The 23,800-nt window shown below is 48.6% G+C and overlaps 1 protein-coding gene and 1 pseudogene across 1 annotated transcript in view; both read right to left on the bottom strand.

The window, feature by feature from the left end:
• Positions 1–14,305, bottom strand: part of FCAR (Fc alpha receptor) — a 38,159-nt gene extending 23,854 nt beyond the window's left edge. Inside the window, exons 1-3 of the mRNA XM_047710372.1 lie at positions 14,272–14,305; positions 14,080–14,115; positions 13,613–13,897 (exon numbers count right to left, since the gene is read on the bottom strand). Coding sequence (XP_047566328.1) covers positions 13,613–13,897; positions 14,080–14,115; positions 14,272–14,305 — 355 coding nt within the window. The remainder of the gene's footprint in view (positions 1–13,612; positions 13,898–14,079; positions 14,116–14,271) is intronic.
• Positions 14,306–19,318: 5,013 nt separating this feature from the next.
• Positions 19,319–23,531, bottom strand: LOC125088581 (leukocyte immunoglobulin-like receptor subfamily A member 6; annotated as a pseudogene).
• Positions 23,532–23,800: the final 269 nt, after the last annotated feature.

Here is a 23,800-nt window from a genome sequence, read left to right as displayed (position 1 = left end):
CTACAAAAGTTGGGTATTCATCCTTTCTGATGGAGGCCTAATACTCCATAGTGAATATGGACCACATCTTCCTTATCCATTCGTCCGTTGAAGGGCATCTTGGTTCTTTCCACAGTTTGGCTACCGTGGCCATTGCTGCTATAAACATTGGGGTACAGATGCCCTTCTTTTCACTACATCTGTATCTTTGGGGTCAATACCCAGTAGTGCAATGGCAGGGTCATAGGGAAGCTCTATTTTTAATTTCTTTAGGAATTTCCACACTGTTTTCCAAAGTGGCTGCACCAACTTGCATTCCCACCAACAGTGTAAGAGGGTTCCCCTTTCTTCACATCCTCTCCAACACACGTTGTTTCCTGTCTTGCTAATTTTGGCCATTCTAAGTGGTGTAAGGTGGTATCTCAATGTGGTTTTGATTTGAATCTCCCTGATGGCTAGTGATGATGAACACTTTTTCAAGTGTCTGATAGCTATTTGTATGTCTTCATTGGAGAAGTGTCTGTTCATATCTTCTGCCCATTTTTTGATATGATTATCTGTTTTGTGTGTGTTGAGTTTGAGGAGTTCTTTATAGACCCTGAATATCAATCTTTTGTCTGTACTGTCAATTAGAAATATATTCTCCCATTCCGTGGGTTGCTTCTTTGTTTTGCTGACTTTTTCCTTTGCTGTGCAGAAGCTTTTGATCTTGATGAAGTCCCAAAAGTTCATTTTTGCTTTTGTTTCCTTTGCCTTTGGAGACATATCTTGAAAGAAGTTGCTGTGGCTGATATCAAAGAGGTTACTGCCTATGTTCTCCTCTAGGATTCTGATGGATTTCTACCTCACATTGAGGTCTTTTATCCATTTCGAGTTTATCTTTGTGTACGGTGTAAGAGAATGGTTGAGTTTCATTCTTCTACATATAGCAGTCCAGTTTCCCCAGCACCATTTATTGAAGAGACTGTCTTTTTTCTACTGTATATTTTTTCCTGTTTTGTTGAAGATTATTTGCCCATAGAGTTGAGGGTCCATATCTGAGCTCTCTCCTCTGTTCCACTGGTCTATGTGTCTGTTTTTATACCAGGACCATGCTGTCTTGGGGATCACAGCTTTGTAGTAAAGCTTGAAATCAGGTAATGTGATGCCCCCAGTTTTGTTTTTCTTTTTCAACATTACCTTAGCGATTTGGGGTCTCTTCTGATTCCATACAAATTTTAGGATTATTTGCTCCAGCTCTTTGAAAAATACCAGTGGAATTTTGATCGGAATGGCATTAAAAGAATAGATTGCTCTAGGCAGTATAGACATTTTAACAATGTTTATTCTTCCGATCCAAGGGCATGGAATGGTCTTCCATCTTTTTGTGTCTTCTTCAATTTCTTTCATGAGTGTTCTGTAGTTCCTCGAGTACAGATCCTCTACCTCTTTGGTTAGGTTTATTCCCAGGTATCTTATGGTTCTTGGTGCTATAGTAAATGGATCGATTCTCTAATTTCCCTTTCTTTCCCTATACTTTGAAGCGTTTTAATCAGGAATGGATGCTGGATTTTGTCAAATGCTTTTTCTGCATTAATTGAGAGGACCATGTGGTTCTTCTCTCTTCTCTTATTGATTTGTTCTATCACATTGATTGATTTGTGAATGTTGAACCATCCTTGTAACCCAGGGGTGAATCCCACCTGGTCATGGTGGATAATCTTTTTTTTTTTTTCTAGAAGCTGGTTTTTTGAAAGAATCAATAAGATCGATAAACCATTGGCCACACTAATCCAAAAGAAAAGAGAGAAAGCCCAAATTAATAAAATTATGAATGAAAAGGGAGAGATCACAACTAACACCAAGGAAGTAGAAACAATCATCAGAAGTTATTATCAACAGTTATTGCCAATAAGCTAAGCAACCTAGATGAAATGGATGCATTCCTGGAAAACTATAAACTCCCAAAATTGAACCAGGAAGAAATTGACAACCTGAATAGACCAATATCTAGTAACGAGATTGAAGCAGTGATCAAAAAACCTCCCAAAAAACAACAGCCCAGGACCTGATGGATTCCCTGGGGAATTCTACCAAACTTTCAAAGAAGAAATAACACCTATTGTCCTGAAGCTGTTTCAAAAAATTGAAGCAGAAGGAAAACTTCCAGACTCTTTCTATGAAGCCAGCATTACCCTGATCCCCAAACCAGGCAAAGACCCTACCAAAAAGGAGAATTTCAGACCATTATCACTGATGAGTATGGATGGATGCTAAGATTCTCAACAAGATCCTAGCAAACAGGATCCAACAGCACATTAAAAAGATTATCCACCATGACCAGGTGGGATTCATCCCTGGGCTACAAGGATGGTTCAACATTCACAAATCAATCAATGTGATAGAACAAATTAATAAGAGAAGAGAGAAGAACCACATGGTCCTCTCAATTGATGCAGAAAAAGCATTTGACAAAATCCAGTATCCGTTCCTGATTAAAACACTTCCAAGTATAGGGATAGAGGGAACATTCCTGAACCTCATAAAATCTATCTATGAAAGACCCACAGCAAATATCATCCTCAATGGGAAAAAGCTCGCAGCCTTCCCGCTGAGATCAGGAACATGACAAGGATGCCCACTCTCACCAGTCTTGTTCAGCATAGTATTAGAAGTCCTAGCAACAGCAATCAGATAACAAAGAGAAAGAAAACGTATCCAAACTGGCAATGAAGAAGTCAAACTCTCTCTCTTCGCAGATGACATGATTCTTTATATGGAAAACCCAAAAGACTCCACCCCCAAACTACTAGAACTCATACAGCAATTCAGTAATGTGGCAGGATACAAAGTCAATGTACAGAAATCAGTGGCTTTCTTATACACTAACAATGAAAATACAGAAAGGGAAATTAGAGAATCGATTTCATTTACTATGTGGTCTATTCTTGAGAAGGTTCCATGTGCACTTGAGAAGAATGAGTATTCTGTTGTTTTAGGGTGGAATGTTCTGTATATATCTATGAGGTCCATCTGGTCCGATGTGTTGTTCAATGCTCTTGTTTCTTTATTGATTTTCTGCTTCGATGATCTATTACTGAAAGAGGCGTGTTAAGATCTCCTACTATTAATGTATTCATATCAATATGACTCTTTTTCTTGATTAACAGTTTTCTTATGTAATTGGCTGCTCCCATATTGGGGGCATAGATATTTACAATTGTTAGATCATCTTGGTGGATAGTCCCTTTAAGAATGACGTGGTGTCCTTCTGTATCTCTGACTACAGTCTTTATTTTATTTTTTAATTTTCAGCGTAAGAGTATTCATTGTTTTTGCACCACACCCAGTTCTCCATGCAATCTGTGCCCTCTCTAATACCCACCACCTGGTTCCCCCAACCTCCCACCCCTGCCGATTCAAACCCCTCAGATTGTTTTTCAGTGTCTTTAGTTTAAAATCTAATTTATCTTTTTTTTTAATTAATTTTTTATTTTTTCAGTATAACAGTATTCATTATTTTTGCACCACAACCAGTGCTCCATGCAATCCGTGCCCTCTACCATACCCACCACCTGGTGCCCCCAACCTCCCACCCCCCACCCCTTCAAAATTCTCAGATCATTTTTCAGAGTCCATAGTCTCTCATGGTTCACCTCCCCTTCCAATTTCCCTCAACTCCCTTCTCCTCTCCATTTCCCCTTGTCCTCCATGCTATTTGTTATGCTCCACAAATAAGTGAAACCAAAATCTAATTTATCTGATATGAGCATTGCTACCCTGGCCATTTATTTATTTATTTATTTATTTATTTTCAGCATAACAGTATTCATTGTTTTGTTTTGTTTTTGATAGACATCTTTATTTATTTTTTTATTTTTAAAATTTATTTATTTATTTACTTTTACTATTTTTTATTACAATTTTTTTTTATTTTCAGCATAACAGTATTCATTGTTTTTGCACCACACCCAGTGCTCCATGCAATCTGTGCCCTCTCTAATACCCACCACCTTGTTCCCCCAACCTCCCACCCCCCACCGCTTCAAACCCCTCTGATTGTTTTTCAGCATCTTCAGTTTAAAATCTAATTTATCTGATATGAGTATCGCTATCCCGGCCTTCTTTTGAGGCCCATTGGCATGAAAGATGCTTCTCCATCCTTTCACTTTCAGTCTGGGTGTATCCTTAGGTTCGAAATGGGTCTCTTGTAGACAACATATGGATGGGTCCTGTCGTTTTATCCAATCTGCCACCCTGTGTCATTTTATGGGCCCATTTAGGCAATTCACATTGAGAGTGATTATTGATAGATACATTTTTATTGACATTGTGTTACCTTTGAAGTCTTTCTTTCTGTAGATTGTCTCTGTATTTCTGTTCAATGCTATTCTTAGGATTTTCCCTCTTTTATAGAACCCCCCTTAATATTTCCTGTAGTGTCTGTTTGGTGGTTGCATAGTCTTTTAAACCTTGCTGGTCTTGGAAACTCTTTATATCTCCATCCATTTTGAATTTCAGTTTTGCTGGATAAAGTATTCTTGGCTGCATGTTCTTCTCATTTAGTGCCCTAAATATATCTTGCCAGCCCTCTCTGGCTTGCCAGGTCTCTGTGGACAGGTCTGACATTGTTCTGATGGGCTTTCCTCTGTACATAAGGAGCTTTTTGTCCTAGCAGCTTTCAAGAGGGTCTGCCTATAATTACAATTCTTCATTCTTACTATTAGGTTTCTCGAGGACTTTTGAGAATCTATAATCTTGGGGGGAACCATTCTGCCTCTAGTACATGAACGCTGGTTCCATTTGTGAGATTGGGAAAATTTTCATGGAAAACTTGTTCCACTATATCTTCTAGACTTCTTTCTTTCTCCTCCCCTTCAGGGATTCCAATAATTCTGACGTTGGAATGTTTCATGGCATCATTTATTTCCATGATTCTGTTTTCATGGCTTCTAAGCTGTTTGTTCCAGGCTTCCTCCTGATCCTTTCTCTCTATCTGTTTGTCCTCCAGATCACTAATTCTATCTTCTGTCTCAGTTACCCTAGCTTTTAGAGAATTTAGATTAGATTGGAGCTCATTGAGAGCATTGTGAACATCATCCCTGGTGGCTTTCAGTTCTGCCCTAACATTGTGAACATCATCACTGGTGGCTTTCAGTTCAGCCCTAATCAATTCCATTTGGTCATCCAAGGCTTTCTCCAACCTAGCTATTGCCTGGATAATTGTTGGCTTGAATTCCCTTTCCGACATATTGTCTATGTCAATAGCCGTTAGCTCTGTTGCAGAAGGCCCATCCTCTATATTTTTCTTCTGTTGGGCATTCCTCCTCCTAGTCATTTTGGTGAGAGATGGCTGAATGGATGTAGCTGGATGTATTGACCATGGTGCAGTCAAGGTGCACCTTCGAACGGTTCTGCCCACTGGCATCTTCTGCCCCTGTAGAGATCCAGACGCCTATAATTCTGATCTCAGGCTGATTTCATGGGTGATCGGAGTTCTTTGGTAGGTAATCAGCTCACTTTAGGGTACAGGTTGAAACGGCGCCTCCTCCTACTTCCCCACCATCTTGTCTCCCAATTTAATTTCTTCTCAGTGTAACAGAATTCATTGTTTATGCACCACACCCAGTACTCCATGCAATACATGCCCTCCATAATATGCACCACCAGGCTCCCCCAACCTCCCACCCCATCCCTTCAAAACCTTCAGTTTGTTTTTCAGAGTCCATAGTCTCTCATGGTTCATCTCCCCCTCCAATTTCCCTCAACCCTCTTCTCCTCTCCATCTCCCCATGTCCTCCATGTTATTTGTTCTGCTCCACAAATAAGTGAAACCATATGATAATTGACTCTCTCTGCTTGACTTATTTCACTCAGCATAATCTCCTCCAATCCTGTTCATGTTGATAGAAAAGTTGGGTATTCATCCTTTCTGATGGAGGCATAATACTCCATAGTGTATATGGACCACATCTTCTTTATCCATTCGTCCATTGAAGGGCGTCTTGGTTCTTTCCACAGTTTGGCAACTGTGGCTATGAATTGTGGCTATGAATGCTGCTATGAACATTGGGGTACAGATGGCCCTTCTTTTCACTACATCTGTATCTTTGGGATAAATACCCAGTAGTGCAATTGCAGGGTCATAGGGCAGCTCTATTTTTAATTTCTTAAGGAATCTCCACACCGTTCTCCACATAACAATTTTTATAGCTCCATTTCATTGTTCTGGACTGCAATATAGTATTTCTTGCATGAATATATCAACATGTATTTTTCCATTCTTATTATTATAGATATCTGGCTAGCATGCTTATCTAGATAATACAGGCGATAGAGATACTTTAACAATAGTATTCTTCCAATCCATAAACTTGGGACATCTTTCATTTGTTTGGGTCTTCTTCATTTTCTTTCATCAAAAGTCTTACGGTTTTCAGGGTATAGCTTTCACCTCTTTGGTTAAACTTATTCCCAAATATTTTATTATTGATGTTATTATAAATGAGATTGTTTCCACCCCCTCCACATCAATTCAGCTTTTATTGTATCTTTCAAATATCACAAATATTGTGTTATGGTTGTCACTAACATAACACAATCAAAAATAATAATAAAAAATAAAATATCACAAATAAGTTTGAAAAATCACCTGGCATCTTGCTGTTTCTGTAGCTGGAAAACTTGGATCTTGTTCATCAGCATGCTGAGCTGTTCTTTTCTCTGAAACATAGATACCACCCAAACATTTTTTGGTTATCCTTCTTTTTTTTTTAGATTATTTATTTATTTGACACACAGAGAATACATGTAGACAGAGGTAGGCAGAGAGAGGAGGAAGCAGGCTCCCTGCTGAGCAAAGAGTCTGATGTGGGGCTCGAGCCCAGGACTCTGGGATCATGACCTGAGCCAAAGGCAAAGGCTTTAACCCACTGAGCCACCCGGTTGCCCCTGGTAATCAGCATTTTTAACTCTTCTGGCTCACTGAATGGAAGCAGCTGCATTTGATTCAAATTCAATCTCATTTTCTTCAAGAGTTAACTGGACTCTCTGGGCTTGAGTTATTGAACAAGCAACACCTGGCGTCCCCCAAACCTTGTGGATGTGTTTTTCACCAAGAAATTTTGGATTTTGATGGGAAAACCAATCTCCTGAATGACAACAGTATTGCTAATGTCACGCTGAGGTTTATGAGAGAACTAAACTGTTTGTTGCACTTAAAACAAAAGTGCATGTCACCTTGTTATTTGAAGGGTGTGGAACAGCATACAGAGATTTGTCTGTGGGGCTACTGTGAGAATCAGCAGCACTGGACCGAGGTCTGGTCCCTACGGTACTTCAGGTCACAAGGGTTAAGATGGCCTTCATGTGGAGACACAGGACCCTGACCTGACAACTCCACTCACCAGGGGCACTTTCTGTTGGTGGCATTGCAACGCCCACAGTCATTCTTGAGGCCTGCTGGCTTATTCTGGGATCTCATAGAGCCTGGTTATCCTCGAGCTCAGAGCATTTCTTTTCCTGCAGGTATAGAGGTGTAGAGGGTCATATTGCCATTGCCATGGAAATGGGTCAGCATATCTAGGACCCTCGTGCATGGTGAATCCGGAGGAATGGGGGTCTTTCTTCACGGGGTCCCACTCTTTCTCTCTCCAGAAGTAAGATCCATAAGGGAAGGAACTATAGCTGTGGGGCAAGATTATTCCAGGATTGTCATTAGAGGTTTTCCTGTGTTGGAAGCTCTCTGCCACCCAAAAGTCATTTCTACTTAAAATTTTTTTTATTTTATATATATTTTATTTATTTATTTGACAGAGAGAGATCACAAGTAGTCAGAGAGGCGAGCAGAGAGAGAGGGGGGAAAGCAGGGTCCCTGCTGAGCAGAGAGCCCCATATGGGTCTCGATCCCAGGACCCTGAGATCATGACCCGAGGCGAAGGCAGAGTCTTAACCCACTGAGCCACTCAGGTGCCCTATTTCCACTTTTTTTTTTTTTTAAGATTTTATTTATTTATTTGACAGAGAGAGATCACAGGTAGACAGAGAGGCAGGCAGAGAGAGAGAGAGAGAGAGAGGGAAGCAGGCTCCCTGCTGAGCAGAGAGCCCGATGCGGGACTCGATCCCAGGACCCTGAGATCATGACCTGAGCCGAAGGCAGCGGCTTAACCCACTGAGCCACCCAGGCGCCCCCTATTTCCACTTTTTAATACAACACTAAGGTCGAGGGGTTCTGTATCTGTTTTCAAGGTCAAGCCCCTAATAAGTTTCCATCTAGGAATGGAGTGGAGAGAACTCTGACCCTGGTGACCAGCAGCCTTGCACACAGCTGTCTGCCCTGAACTCTCAGAGATTAGGGATGGGACAGACGAGGAATGAGCTGGAACCGAGGTTCCTCCCAGCTGCTCAGGATGACGGTCTGGTAGGACAGAGGGCGAGTCCATGAGGAAGAACAGACAGATTCTTAGAGAGGGACCTATACGTAGCTCAGACATTTGTATGGTTTACCGCCATAATGGATTATGGGAAGCTTTTCCTCCCATTACTTATGGGGTTGAAGTTAGTCAGTTGTGCTTAAAAAATGACTGTCTCTTCATGAACATTATGTATGTGATGGATTAATCCTATATGCAGGCTTCTTGACATGTGCTTTCCTATACACGATGTGGAGGATGAAATTGATCTGTACACTGCTGGTGGTTTCAGTTTGTGATTTTTCAACCATAAAACATCCCATTCCACATTTACCATTAAATACTAATTGTGAACATTTTTTCATGTGTCTGATAGCCATTTGTATGTCTTCATTGGAGAACTGTCTGTTCATATAAGTCAAGCAGAGAAAGCCAATTATCATATGGTTTCACTTATTTGTGGAGCATAACAAATAGCATGGAGGACAAGGGGAGATGGAGAGGAGAAGGGAGTTGAGGGAAATTGGAAGGGGAGGTGAACCATGAGAGAATATGGACTCTGAAAAACAACCTGAGGGTTTTGAAGGGGCGGGGGTGGGAGGTTGGGGGATCCAGGTGGTGGGTATTGGAGAGGGCATGGATTGCATGGAGCACTGGGTGTGGTGCAGAAACAATGAATACTGTTACGCTGAAAAAATAAAAAATTAAAAAAAATACTAATTGTGTGGGATAGAACTCTATGGTTTGTGTCTACACTGAGCAACACACTTGTCAATATTCTCCCGCAGGCGCCACGCCGACACACACGGCTGCCGCTAGGGTGTGGGCTCCTGGGGCGGAGCCGCGCCCCTTACTTTCACCAAGTGACTCTGATCTGCTCGCCAGCCTGTCCTTAGCAGTTTATACTCCTACCAGGAATGTGCTGGGCTCTCAGTACACAGTATTTTCTCCAACGATGGCTGTTGCCATTGTGTTCTCTTGCCTGTCCTGTGGCTGTAGTAGGATTTGTGTGTCACAGTTTCCCTGAAACCGTGGCATTACACTGAGCTGGAAAATACCAGGATGTTTACAATACAGGGAGGCACACGTGCACGTTGGGATGACCAGTGAGGTGAGCCCACAGCTGGATCACACTCACTCGTGATGACGGTGTATCCATGACTCCCACCTGGGTGCACAGTGCGTTCACACGGCTCCTTGATGTTGCCCATGACGGGAGTGTTTACACCAAAGAAGTGGGCAAATACTACAAATCACAACTTTAAAACAAACAAACAAACAAACAAACAAACATTTAATCCATGGAGTCAGTGTAGCAGCTCCCCACCTGGCTACACTTCAAACACTCCTAAACTCACTCAAACTGATGGTGTTTCTGGAAGATTCCACCAGGTGTCGCCGCATGAGGACAGAAGAGCTCTGTGAGTCCAGAAAGGGTTCAGGGAATGGTTTTGGATTCATCTGTTCCAACGTGGACCTGATTTTCACCCACTTATTTACTTATGAAAACAGAGTCCGTGTTTTGGGCTGAAGGGATGGAGGACAGTAGCGCCCATCAGGGAAAGTGGAAATGGAAAGTGAAGGAAAATGAATCCCACGAAGGTGGACCAGAGCTGCCGCTGTAGGAAGGTATGAACCAGCCCTGCCTTGTGGGACGAACCCTCAAGTCACAGGGATGAGGAAAGACGGGGGCAGTCAAGGATGTCCAACAATGCAGGAGGGAAAGCACCACAGGTCACGGGGGACGAGTCCTGGACAGGGAGCAGCCCAGACATGTCCTGCACCTGAACCATGCTCCTCCTCGATGTTGTCAGCAGACAGATCAGCAAGGGTGAGCTGCAGACTTTTCTACAGATCCCTCTGGGCACCTGGGATGCATGCCCACAGCTCTGCCACTCGGAATGGTGGCTTTGCTCCCCCTCGTGTTTAGCTCCTGACTGCGTCTGGGGTCCTTCTCTGGCTGTGCTGAGCCTCTAGCAGCAGAATCCTGAGGACCACCAGGATCAAGACAGCCACGCCCAGGCAGGTCAGATTCTCCATCGTGTAATCTCTGGGGTCTGAGGCTAGGAATGAGGACAGAGAGGTTGCAGATGTCAGAGAGGACCCAAATCACCATATCCTGCATGTCCACCTAAGGTACCTGCCTCCCCGAAGAGAACACCCCCCTCCACAGCAGCCCCATCACTGGGACTTTCTCCTACTCACCACTGCTGGGGTCTGAGTTGTTTTGGGGTGGGCTCACGGTGCCAGCTGCTTCCGCAGGGAAGACAGAAGCAGATGGAAGGAGCTAGATACCCCCATCCAGCCTGTCCTCTGCTCTGTGTCTTTATCCCTCAGCCTGTCACTATGTGGTTTTTGTACAGTTTCTGAACTAGCCCTTCTCTTCACTAGAGGGCTTTCCTCTGCTCTCCTCACTGGATTCCTTCAGCCTCCTTGTTCTCTTTGATTTCAGACTCTGCTTCTGAGTCACTTGGGATAGATTCTGGCTGTGCCCCACCAGCTCAGGGTTGCAGAGAAAAATGGCCTCCCAGCACAGAAATCATTATGTCCTCGCATGTTCTCTGCTCAGTCTGGGACACAAGATCTCCTGGGCTCATGTCCCTGCAGATGACAGTTCCCACTTATTCAGTAGCCGAGGTCCCAGCAGCATCCATGGATGAGGGGCTGGTGCCAGGGGCTCCTGACTGTCAGGAGCACAGAGGGGCCGATGTCTGGGGCCGGGTCCCTGTCCCTCCATGTTAACCAGCTCCCTTCCTTCAGGGTCAGCACTTTATTCTTTACCTACAGTATTCCTCCTTGGTTATGTTCATTAATTCATTCTTCATATACTTAGAGATACTCACAGTGCCAGACACACACACACACACATGCACACGCGCGCACACACACACACACACACACAGCGAGAGAGAGAGAGAGAGAGAGATCTATGTGCACACATCTACAACAGGAATATAAATATGTATCCACGAAAGGTGATGGTCAGTCACTGGGTCATAGGAACACTGTTATTGCTCACATGCAGTGCGGATCGAGATGGGAAGAAGAGGTATATAAGTAAACAAACAAACAAGCAAAAAAAGAGACTCATTGAAAATGTGCTAAGACCTGGGAATGCCCAGAGCTTGTTCCCCACAGGGACCGTGTGAATCCATCTAACCCCAGGAGAAGGAGGACGGTTTCTGAGTCTGCTGTCCCTGTCACCTGAGTTCCCTTTGTCCTCATCTGCAGGTGCTGCTCTAGAAGGTGTGAGAAGCAGACACAGGGACACTGGACCAGCGACCACACACAATGCAGAGTGGACACCAGTGTACACAGACATGGGGTGCAGCCTCCCTGGGGAATCCCATGAGCCAGACTCGACCCTCCTGGGTCTCAGGTGTGCACTGAGGGCCATGTAGGCCCCCAGGTGAGTATGGAGGGCAGCAAGTGGTGCCCGCAGGTGGGAGATTTCTGTCCAGGAGAGTGTCCCTGACGGCACGGATTGGATTCTGCTGTGGAGGGACAGGAGGTGAGTGGGAGGTGCTGTCCACTCACCATCATCCTCACTTACCCCCCACGCAGCCCCTAATCCTTACCCTGCCAGAGACTGCACGATGGGGGACCCGGGTACACACTGTGGATCTTCCCAACCTCTCCAAGGCAGGACCCTCCTCTGTGGAGCCCCCCTGAACTCCACATCTGTTACTGTGTCAGGCTTTCCTGAGATTTGGGTCCTGAGCTGACAGAGCTCAGACAGGACAATGTCAGGGACCCTTACCTGATATTAGGAGCTCCAGGGGGTCACTGGGCTGTGACAACAGGTAGGGGGAGGTGCTGGCGGAGCCATAGCACCTGTAGGTCCCCCCATGGGCTGAGGTCACAGGACTCATGGGGAATTCAGCCTGGTGCTGCCCAGCTTGGTACTGTGCTCTAAGACGCAGCAGGGGATCGGCTGCCCCCTCCTTGGACAGAAGGAAAGTGTCCACAGGGCTCCGTGACTGACACAGCAGGGTCACATTCTCTCCTGGGGCCTCCATGGGTCCAGGCTGCACTGAGAGGAGGGTGTGTAGGGCAGTTGTCCTAGAGAGAGGAAAGGCGGGTGAGGGCCTGTCCAGCCCTTGTTCTGAACTGAGTCTGTCTGTGTCCTCTGAGTCTCTCCCTTCCCATCCCCCATCTCTCTCTGTCTCTCTCTCTCCTTGGGGACCCCAGAACCCTGGTCCCAGCTGCCACCACCTTGGGCTCCCCTGGCAGGACCTGTGCAGAGTCTGCGGTCCTGACTGAACCCATGAGCCCTCACCTGTGAGCAGGATGTCCAGGGGGTCACTGGGGGCCGACCACTCGGAGGAGAGTGTGTGTCCACCATAGCATGTGTACCGGCCCCCATGGGAGGGTCTCACAGGGCCCAGGGAGAAGTCTGCCCCAGAGAGTCCAGCCTGGGACTGCCGGCCAAGCTGCCAGGGAGGGTCAGGTGTCCCCTCCTTGGACAGAGCGAATCTGTCGTATCCGACATCAGAGCGACACTTGAGGGTCAGGCTCAGTCCAGAAGTCACGACAGGGCCCTGCTGGGTCAGGAGGGAGGGCTTTCCTGACACACCTGGGAGAGACCAGCTGTGGAAGGCAGGGGCTGCTTCTCCCCAAACCTCCCTTCTCCCGTCCTGACCCCCACGTCTCACTGTCCATCACCCTCCGTGACTCTGACCTGTAAGTCCCCGTGGTCCCCTCACCCACCCTCTCTATGGGGGTCCCCTGGGAGCAGAGTCCCCGTTAACTGTCTGGTGCCTCAAAACACGGATGGGGCACCAGTCAGACTTTCTCACCTGAGACCAGCAGCTCCAGGGGGTCACTGGGGTCTGACCACACCAGGGGGGTGTTGCTGTAATAGCCGTAGCATCTGAACGTCCACCTGAGGCTGTGGGTCACGGGGCCCACATGGAACAGGGCCTGGGTCCCCCCACTGGGGACTGAATGGGAGTCCAGGGTCCAGGAGGGCTGGTGCTCTCCTTCCTTCATCAGGACGAACCTGTGGAATCCCATCTGTGAGGCACACTGGAGGGTCACATTCCCTCCTGAGGTCACGACAGGGCTGGGCAGGGCTGAGAGGCTGGGTTGGCCATGGGATCCTAGGAGAGGAGGAGGGGGTGGTGTTAAATCGGCTCAGACTCCAAGGTATCCCCAGGCTGGGCTGTGAGAGGGAGACACCTGAGAGCTGACCCCCTTCCTGTGGGCAGAGTATGGGGCTGGGACTCTGAGTGGGCTCGCACCTGTCACCACCAGCTCCAGGGGGTCACTGTATTCTGACCAGTCATTTGGGCATTCATAGTCACAGCAGTATCTTCCTGCATATGCCTCTGTCATGTACGTGATGTAGAAGTTGGCCTTGTCCCCGGGCTCCAGTGGCTTCTGTGTGTCCCAGGTCCATGAGTCTCCCTCTTTATGCAGGTGGTACTCCTGGGCCTCCAGGCTCCCCTGACACCAGATGGTCACAGGTGTCCCCCAGGGCATCACAGAGCTGGGCTCAGCCCAGATGGTGGGTTTGGGGAGGGTCCCTGGTAGGAAACAGAGGCTGGATACAGACCTTCCCCATCCCCAGGTACCAGCTCAACCACAAACCCCCAGAAGTGCCCCCCTCGGTCAGCCCAGAACTGCTGTTCTCCATCCCCAACTGCCTGGTGGGTGACCCCTGTCCCTAGTGAGGAGGTGGGACTGGGACCTTTGCGGACAGACTCACCTGCCTGTGCTTGCATTCTGGGGTCTACACTCAGCCCTGGAAGAGAGTCCCTGTGAGAGGTTTGCCCCGAATTCTAGCAGAACCCCTCCTCCCCATGAGCCTCCTGAGCCTGGGGTCTCTGACAGACCAGGGCTTGAGTGTGGGGTGGCTTCCTCCCAGACTAAGGCCTCCCTTTCCCTCCTCAGATCTCACCGAGACAGAGCAGGGCCATGAAGGTGGGGGTCATGGTGTCTCTTCTCTCTCAACTCTAGCTGTGCAGAGGGTGAGACCACGGTGCCCACAGGACATGCAGACATACAGGGTGTGGTTCTCAGAGGTAGTTGTCCTATCATGGGGTTGTCACGTACACAGGATATGACAATAGGAAGGTGAACAACCCCTGCCCAGGGGCCTAGCCTGGCTCTGGTGTCCATGACAGTGCAGCGGGGTGGGGGGACCCTGGGGCTCCCTGTGATGCCCAATCAGATGAGGAGACCAGGGCAGGTCCTTCTCTCCCAGAGCTTCCCCCATGGGTCTCCTTCATCCCCACAACCCTGGTCCTCACCACAGATGGGTCCCCAGACCCAGAGCTGCTGCAGAGGACATGGGTTCCTGCCGTGCTGGGGAGCTCATGTCAGCGCAGACACTCGTGTGATGTCTTTGAATGGCTCAAGTCGAGGTCACGGTGGCAATGAGCCCAGAGGAGAAATAGACGCAAATAGGGAAGGGAACACAGATCCTCTCTTGGCCCTGGAGTGTGGACTTTCTTTCTGTCACAGCCTCCAACGACTTCTCTAGTTTCCTGTGACATGGTCCACACCCCATTCATGGGCACATGCCTGTGTGAGTCCCTCCTGGCTCCTCAGTGCCAGCGGCAGAGACGTCTTCCCCACCGTGGGGTCTTGCCTGTAAGCTATAGGGAACAATACTTGGGTGAGTGCTCTGATATGAGAGACAAAGCTGATTCTCATGTCATTACTACTCCAGTGTCCACTGCCCAGGTGACCATGAGCACAGTGACCTGGTCTGTAGCATGCTATCCTGACTCTACTCCTCAGAGTGGTTGTGAGGTCAGTGGGACCTAGATTGTGGATGGGATGAATCTTGTTAGATTCCTGACCTGATTAAGAGGGGTGTGGTTAAGACAGAAGAGGTCCATGTGTCAGACCCCACAGTCAGGTTAGATCACTGATCATTGTGAGAAGTCCCAGGGAAGACTGGCAGAGAAAGGTGGGAATTAAGAAAAACAAGAGAGAGAAAGCTGGGATCAGGAGTTCTCCACAGGCTGATGACCCAGCAGAGCCCCAACATGCCTAAGAGACTTTATTTTATACTTTAATAAGAAGAATGCTTATTAGGGAGATTGAGGTTGGAGGACCACAAGTCCCAGGTGACCGCCTTTCTTCAAAGCAAGAAACTTTTCTAAAGCATATTTACAGAGGAGCTCAAGGTCTGTGTCAGCATGACTGCGAGAGCTAATGTGATCCCAATCAAGTATTGAATGAACTGCAGGGATTGCAAGAGCTAGTGCTTGGCAAGACTCCCTAGACTGCAAGGACCCTGTCAGCTTGCAGTTAGGTTTCCACATCCTTGAGAGACCCAATGTGTTCTTAACACCAAGAAATGCTATTTATAATGTTTCTGAAATTATTAGAAACAGGTATTTGCAGGAAATGAGAAATAAAAGTTTCTGAAATTGACATGGACCACAATAGAAACGGAAGTGAAAGCTGAGTGAACGCTGGTGCCTGGGGTCAAGTTGGGAGTCGTCAAATTTGATTTCTGTCTCTGTGTGACCAGAACAGGAGTCCACATTATCACAGGCACGAAGGGCATCCAGTGTCTCACTGACTGTGGAAGCAGTGTGACCCTTCTACCATGTGTGGGGTGGGTTCTGGCATGTCTATGCCCATTGACCCAGCCCAGACATCAGCACTGAGCCATGTCCCCTCTGTGTGTGTGTGTGGAAGAGTTTTGTCCAGTGAAACCCTCATAGGCAGCTGTCCCTGTGTGAGTGTGCGGCTTCCATGGCAGTCATCCCTGCCAGACACATCCCTGCTCAGATGCTAATTTGGGACAGTGGATGCCAGAGGTCAGTGGGGCTGTAACCACCCAGCCCTTACAGTCCTGAGCTTCAGGACAGCCCTGGAAGCAATTGTCTCTGGAACTCAGGGGTGTAGGAGGTGAGTGTCCAACAGGAATGGACATCAGAGAGTGACCCCAATGTGATAAGGAGTGCTCAGGGAGACTGTATGCAGACTCGTCAATCATAGTCCAGGACATGAAATGGCAGGAATATAGGAAATTCATTTTATGTTAAAAGTGTGAACTACTGAAAAATTGGAGCACATCGAGTGTTTGCAGCAATAATGAAGTTATATTATGAAAGAACATAGAAATCTGGAAATGAATTAATTAAATTCTCTGGAGGTAAAAAAAATAAAAATAAAAACTAAATGTGACTAATCATTCCATTTGTGAGAAGATGCAGCTGAAAGGCAGAACACAAAATTGAAAGACAACGCTGAGGATGTTTTGTCCGATGCCAGACAGAGAGACTGAAATGAGAACATGCAGATACCCAGGGAACGGGGGGCTGGTGGATACTGTGAGTCTGGAAAGAGAGCAGCGAGGAAGGTCTGAGGCAACAGTCCCAGGGCCAGTGGTCAGGTGTTGTAAAGAGACACAGACAGAGCAGGAGGCTGCTGGTATGCATGGATGTATCCCTCAGATCTGTGTCTCCGTGTCTCCCGATAAAGCAAAGGAAGTTGACGGGAGCTGAGTTTTGAGCAGAAGAAAAAAGCAGAGAGATTCAGGACATGTGCTTATACGGAATCATGAATGAGGGATGCTTTACTCACCCAAGGGAGCTTGAAAGGACAAAGGTAAAAGGGTCGGCAGGGCCCATATCCTCAAGCACAAGGAGACAGGGACTTCATGTAGCCTTGGGCTTCATCTCTGTGAGGGAGGAGGAGAGCCCCCAAGCAGCTGTGTTTGCAGCTCCTCATCATTGGGTCCCCTCCTGTACTTGGAATAAGGCAATGTTTTCTAAGTTTTTCTTTTCTTTTTTTTTAATCTGGGAAATCAAGGAAGATTTTATTTATTTATTTATTTATTTATTTATTATTTTTAAGTTTTTTAAACATGTGAATAAAATTTTTTTTAATGTTCCAAGATTCATTGTTTATGCAACACACCCATTGCTTCATGCAATACTTGCCCTCCTTAATTCCCACCAGGCTCTCCCATCCCCCCCTTACAAAATGCTCAATTTGTTTCTCAGCATCTACAATCTCTCATGGATCGTCTCACCCTCCAATTCACTTTTCCTTTTCCTACTCCTAATGTCCTCCATGTTATTCCTTATGCTCCACACGTAAGTGAAACTCTGCTGGTCTCTTCTAGACAGCATGTGGATGGCTCTTACTTTATTATTCAGTCTGTTACCTGTGTCTTTTGATTGGAGCATTAAGCCCATGTAACTCAGGGTCACTATTAAAAGAACATGTGGTCCATATATACAATGGAATGTCAGTCAGCCATCAGAAAGGATGAATACCCAACTTTTGTATCAACATGGACGGGAGTGGAGGAGATTATGCTGAGTGAAATAAGTCAAGCAGAGAGAGTCAATTATCATATGGTTTCACTCATATGTGGAACATAAGGAATAGCATGGAGGACATTAGGAGAAGGAAGGGGAAAATGAAGGGGGTAAATTGGAGGGGGGATGAACCATGAGAGACTGTAAACCCTGAGAAACAAACTGAGGGTTTTAGAGGGAAAAGGCGGGATGGGTGAGCCCAGTGATGTGTATTCAGCAGGGCACAGAGTGCAGGGAGCACTGGGTGTTGTAGGAAAACAGTGAATCATGGATCACTGCATCACAAACTAATGACATACTGTGTGATGATGAAAAAACAAAAAAATCTGCATAAGATTATCAGATTTACACATCTATTCATTAGATGTGGTGAGTGCACAAAATTAATTTTTAACGCTAAATGCTTGCTCAAATGTATACAATTACGAAGTATTTCATATCTTATGTTATCTAAACATGCAAAGAAACAGGCATAAGCCACAATCACAACAGCCACTTCTGGATGGCGAACAGGAGAAGAACGAGGCACAAGCAAGTCCGCTTCCAGAGAGAGGGTGCAAGGCCTGGCAGGTGTGGAGACTGCAGCCCAGAACAACTCCTCAGTCCTGTATTTATTAGATACGAGATAACAATCAAAGGAGGAAGCAGATTATAGAACAACGAGATATGCCTGTTCAAGCAGTACAGAATTTGGGGTTGAGTAAAGGCATTTGGAGGAATCATCTAACTACAAGTGAACTCCGGAGAAGGGGAGAAAACAGAAGTTCCACCCTCAGCAGACGGGCGATCCCAGCTGCTCCTCTGCAAGGACATGTATCATCCTCTCCCCAGGTGCCCCTGCTGGTCCACGATCAAGCATGTTTGGTCAGTACCTTGTTCTGAGAGATGGTTACACACAAATTTATCTTTAGTGTACATTCATTTACTTATTTCCTTATTTTAAAGATTTGATTTGTTTATTTTTGAGAGAGAGACAGAAACAAAGAGAGAGACAGAGAGCGAACACAAGCCAGAAGGAGGGACAGAGGGAGAAGCAGATTCCACACTGAGCAGGCATCCCGCAACACAGGACCCTGGGATCATGACCTGAGCCCAAGGCAGATGCCTCACAGAATGAAATTCAAAGGCGCCCAAATCACAACTTTAAAAAAAAGCAAAACCCATTTATTCCTTGGAATCAGTGTAGCAGCTCCCACCTGACTTCACCTCAAACGCCCCTGAGCTCACTCAAACTGATGTTGTTTCTGGAAGATTCCACCAGGTGTCACCACATGAGGACAGAACTATGAGTCCAAGAGGGTTCAGGGAATGGTTTTGGATTCATCTGTTCCAAAGGAGACCTGATTTTCATCCATTTATTTACTTATGAAAACAGAGTCTGTGTTTTGGGCTGAAGGGATGGAGGACAGTAGTGCCCATCAGGGAAGGTCGAAATGGAAAGTGAAGGAAAATGTATCCCATGAAGGTGGACCAGAGCTGCCGCTGTTGGAAGGTATGAACCAGCCCTGCCTTGTGGTACGAACCCTCAAGTCACAGGGATGAGGAAAGAGGGGCAAGACCAGGATGTCCAACAATGGAGGAGGGAAACTACCACAAGTCACGGGGATGAGTCCTGGACAAGGAGCAGCCTAGACACGTTCTGCACCTGAACCATGCTCCCCCTCAATGTTGTCAGCAGACAGATCAGTGAGGGTGAGCTGCAGGCTTTCCTCCAGATCCCTCTGGGCACCAGGGATGCATGCCCACAGCTCTGCCACACGGAATGGTGGCCTTGTTCCCACTCGTGTTTAGCTCCTGGCTGCATCCGGGGTCCTTCTCTGGCTGTGCTGAGCCTCTAGCAGCAGAATCCCGAGGACCACCAGGATCAAGACAGCCACGCCCAGGCGGGTCAGATTCTCCACCGTGTAATCTCTGGGGTCCAAGGCGAGGAATGAGGACAGAGAGGTTGCAGATGTCAGAGAGGAGCCAAATCACCCATATCCTGCATGTCCACCCTGGGGACCTGCTTCCCCAGACAGGACTTCACCCCTCCACACCAGCCCCATCACTGAGAATTTCTCCTACTCACCACTGCTGGGGTCTGAGTTGTTTTGGGGTGGGCTCACGATGCCTGCTGCTTCTGAAGGGAAGATGGAAGCAGATGGAAGGAGCAAGAGACCCCCGTCCAGCCTGTCCTCTGCTCTGTGTTTCTATCCCTCAGCCTGTCACTATGTGGTTTTTTGCATAGTTCCTGAACTAGCCCTTCTCTGCACTAGAGGGCTTTCCTCTGCTCTCCCCACTGGATTCCTTCAGCCTCCTTGTTCTCTTTGATTTCAGACTCTGCTTCTGAGTCACTCAGGATAGATAGATTCTGGCTGTGCCCCACCAGCTCAGGGTTGCAGAGAAAAATGGCCTCCCAGCACAGAAATCATCATGTCCTCGCATGTTCTCTGTTCTGTCTGGGGCACAAGACCTCCTGGCCTCATGTCCTTGCAGATGACAGTTCCCACTTATTCAGTAGCGGAGGTCCCAGCAGCATCCATGGACGAGGGGCTGGAGCAGGGGCTCCTGACTGTCAGGAGCACAGAGGGGCCGATGTCTGGGGTAGGGTCCCTGTCCCTCCATGTCAACCAGCTCCTTTCCTTCAGGGTCTGGACTTTATTCTGTACCTACAGTATTCCTCCTTGGCTGTGTTCATTAATTCATTCTTCATTTACTTACAGATACCACAGTCCCAGACAATTAGAAGGAGAGAGAGACAGACAGACAGAGAGAGAGAGAGAGAAAGAAAGAGAGAGATCTGTGTGTGCACATCTACAACAGACATATAAATATGTATCCACGAAAGGTGATGGTCACTCACTGGGTCATAGGAACACCCTTATTGCTTTCATGCAGTGTGGATCGAGGTGGGAAGAAGAGCTACATAAGTAGATAAACAAATAAATGATAAATAAATTAACCAAAAAAATGAGACTGATTGAAAATGTGCTAAGACCCGAGAGTTCCCAGAGCTGGTGCCCCACAAGGACCCTGTGAATCCAGTCTAAGCCCAATGCACACAGGAGAAGGAGGACTGGTTTCTGAGGCTGGCATCCCTGTCACCTGAATTCCCTTTGTCATCATCTGCAGGTGCTGCTCTAGAAGGTGTGAGAAGCAGACATAGGGACACCTGACCAGGGTCCACACACAATGCAGAGTGGATACCAGTGCAGATGGACATGGGGTGTAGCCTCCGTGGGGACTCCTGTGAGCCAGGCTTGGCCCCTCCTAGGTCTCAGGTGTGCACCGAGGAGCATGGAGGAGCCCAGGTGATCATGGCAGGGCAGTAGAGTGGTGCCCCCAGGTGGGGAGGCTTCTGTCCAGGAGAGTGTCCCGTGGGGCTGACACCACCATCTGATCCTGCTATGGAGGGACAGGAGGTGAGTAGGAGGCGCTGTTTATTCATCATCGTCCTCACTCACACCCCACGTAGCCCCTATTCCTTACTCTGCTGAGACTCCAGGATGGGGGACCCGGGTGCACACTGTGGATCTTCCCAACCTCTCCAGGGCATGAGAATCCTGGGGCTAGAGGTGAGGGAAGGCCAAGGGTGGAAAGACCCTGTTTCCCTCCTGCACTGTGAGGTGCGGACCCCTCTGCTGATGTTCCTTTGGAACCCCTCACTGCCATCCTAGACCAGAGCCCTCATGGACACAGGGCCCTGAAGACAATGTTGGGACACAGAAGGGACAGGGTCAGCAAACCTCACCTGAGACCAGGAGCTCCACAGGGTCACTGGGCTGTGACAACAGGTAGGGGGAGGTGCTGGCGGAGCCATAGCACCTGTAGCTCCCCCCGTGGGCTGAGGTCACAGGACTCATGGGGAATTCAGCCTGGTGCTGCCCAGCTCAGTACTGTGATCTAAGACGAAGGGGGGGATCAGCTGCCCCCTCCTTGGACAGAAAGAAAGGGTCCATAGAGCTCCGTGACTGACACAGCAGGGTCACATTCTCTCCTGGGGCCACCGTGGGTCCCGGCTGCACCAAGAGGGAGGGTGTGTAGGGCAGCTGTCCTAGAGAGAGGGAGGTCGGGTGAGGGGCTGCCCAGCCCTTGTTCTGAATTGCGTCTGTCTGTGTCCTCCGAGTCTGTCCCTTCCCAGCCCCCATCTCTCTCTGTCTGTCTTTCTCCCTGTGGACTCCCACCACATGGGGCTTCCCTGGCAGGACCTGTACAGAGTCTGAGGTCCTGACTGACACTGAGAGCACTCACCTGAGAGCAGGATGTCCAGGGGGTCACTGGGGGCTGACCATTCAGAGGAGAGGGTGTGTCCACCGTAGCACATGTACTGGCTCCCGTGGGAGGGTCTCAAAGGGCCCAGGGGGAAGTCTGCCCCAGAGAGCCCAGCCTGGGTTGCCTGCCAAGCTGCTGGGGGGGATCACGTTCTCCGTCCTTGGACAGAGCAAATCTGTCATAGCCGACAGAGCAACACTGAGGGTCAGGCTGTGTCCAGACGTCATGACAGGGCCCTGCTGGGTCAGGAGGGAGGGCTTCCCCGACACACCTGGGAGAGACCAGCCCTGGATGGCAGGGGCTGCTTCTCCCCAAACCTCCCTTCCCCTGTTCTAACCCCCAGGTCTCACTGTCCCTCACCCTCTGTGACTCTGACCTGTGAGTCCCCGTGGTCTCCTCACCCACCCTCTCATTGGGGCTCCCCTGGGAGCAGAGTCCCCATTAACTGTCTGGTGCCTCAAAACATGGATGGGGCAACAGACTTTCTCACCTGAGACCAGCAGCTCCAGGGGGACACTGGGGTCCGACCATATCTGGGGTGTGTTGCTGTAATAGCCGTAGCATCTGAACGTCCACCTGAGGCTGGGGGTCACGGGGCCCACATGGAACAGGGCCTGGGTCCCCCCACTGGGGACTGACTGGGAGACCAGGGTCCAGGAGGGCTGGCGTTCTTCCTTCATCAGGACGAACCTGTGGAATCCCATCCGTGAGGCACACTGGAGGGTCACGTTCCCTCCTGAGGTCACGACAGGGCTGAGCAGGGCTGAGAGGCTGGGTTTGTCCTGGGATCCTAGGAGAGGAGGAGGGGGTGGTGTTAAATGGGGCTCAGACCCTCACATTATCCCCAGGCTGGGCTGTGTTAGGGAGACCCCTGAGAGTTCCCCCTTCCTGAGGGCAGAGTCTGAGTCTGGGACCCTGAGTGGGCTCCCACCTGTCACCACCACCAGCTCCAGGGGGTCACTGGGCTCTGACCAGCCGGTCTGACTGAGATAGTCACAGCGGTATCTTCCTGCATATACATGTGTCATGTGTGTGATGGAGAACTTGGCCTTGTCCCCAGGCTCCAGCGGCTTCTGTGAGTCCTAGTTCCATGAGTCTCCCTCTCTACGCAGGTGGTACTCCTGGGCCTTCAGGCTCCCATGACACCAGGTGGTCACAGGTGTCCCCCACAGCATCACAGAACCTGGCTCAGCCCAGATGGTGGGTTTGGGGTGGGTCCCTGGAAGGAAACAGAGGCTGGGACTCAGACCTTCCCCACCCCCAGGTCCCAGCTCAGCACCAAACCCCTAGACATTGCCTTCGTCAGCCCAGAGCTGCTGTTCTCCATCCCCTGCTACCTGGTGGGTGACCCCTGTCCCCAGTGAGGAGGTGGGACTGGACCCTAGGGATAGACTCCTGCCGGCGCTTGAGTCCTGGGGCCCACACTCAGGGCTGGAAAAGAGTCCCTGTGAAAGGTTTGCCCTGAACCCTAGGAGAACCCCTCATCTCCATGAGCTTCCTGAGCCTGGGGCCTCCTACATACCAGGGTCTGGCTCTGGGGCGGGTCCCTCCCAGGCTAAGGTATCCCCTCCCCTCCTCAGATCTCACCGAGACAGAGCAGGACTGTGAGGGTGGGGGTTCATGGTGTTTCCTCTCTCAGGTTCTGGCTGTGCAGACAGAGGGCCACTGTGACTGCAAGACAGACAGACACACAGGGTGTGGCCTCGTGGAGGCCAGTCCTACCTGTCACAAGGTTGTCACATCAGCAGTGCCACAGGATGGGGAACAGCCCCTTCTTAGGCCCAGCTATCTCTGGTGTCCATGACGGTGCAGCAAGTGGACCCCAAGGCTTCCTGAGATGACCCATCCAGGTGAGGGGACCAGGGCAGGTCCTTCCCTCACAGATAC

Source organism: Lutra lutra, chromosome 17 (assembly GCF_902655055.1).
Source record: "Lutra lutra chromosome 17, mLutLut1.2, whole genome shotgun sequence".
NCBI classification, from domain to species: domain Eukaryota; kingdom Metazoa; phylum Chordata; class Mammalia; order Carnivora; family Mustelidae; genus Lutra; species Lutra lutra.
This window is presented reverse-complemented; position numbering and strand designations above follow the sequence as displayed.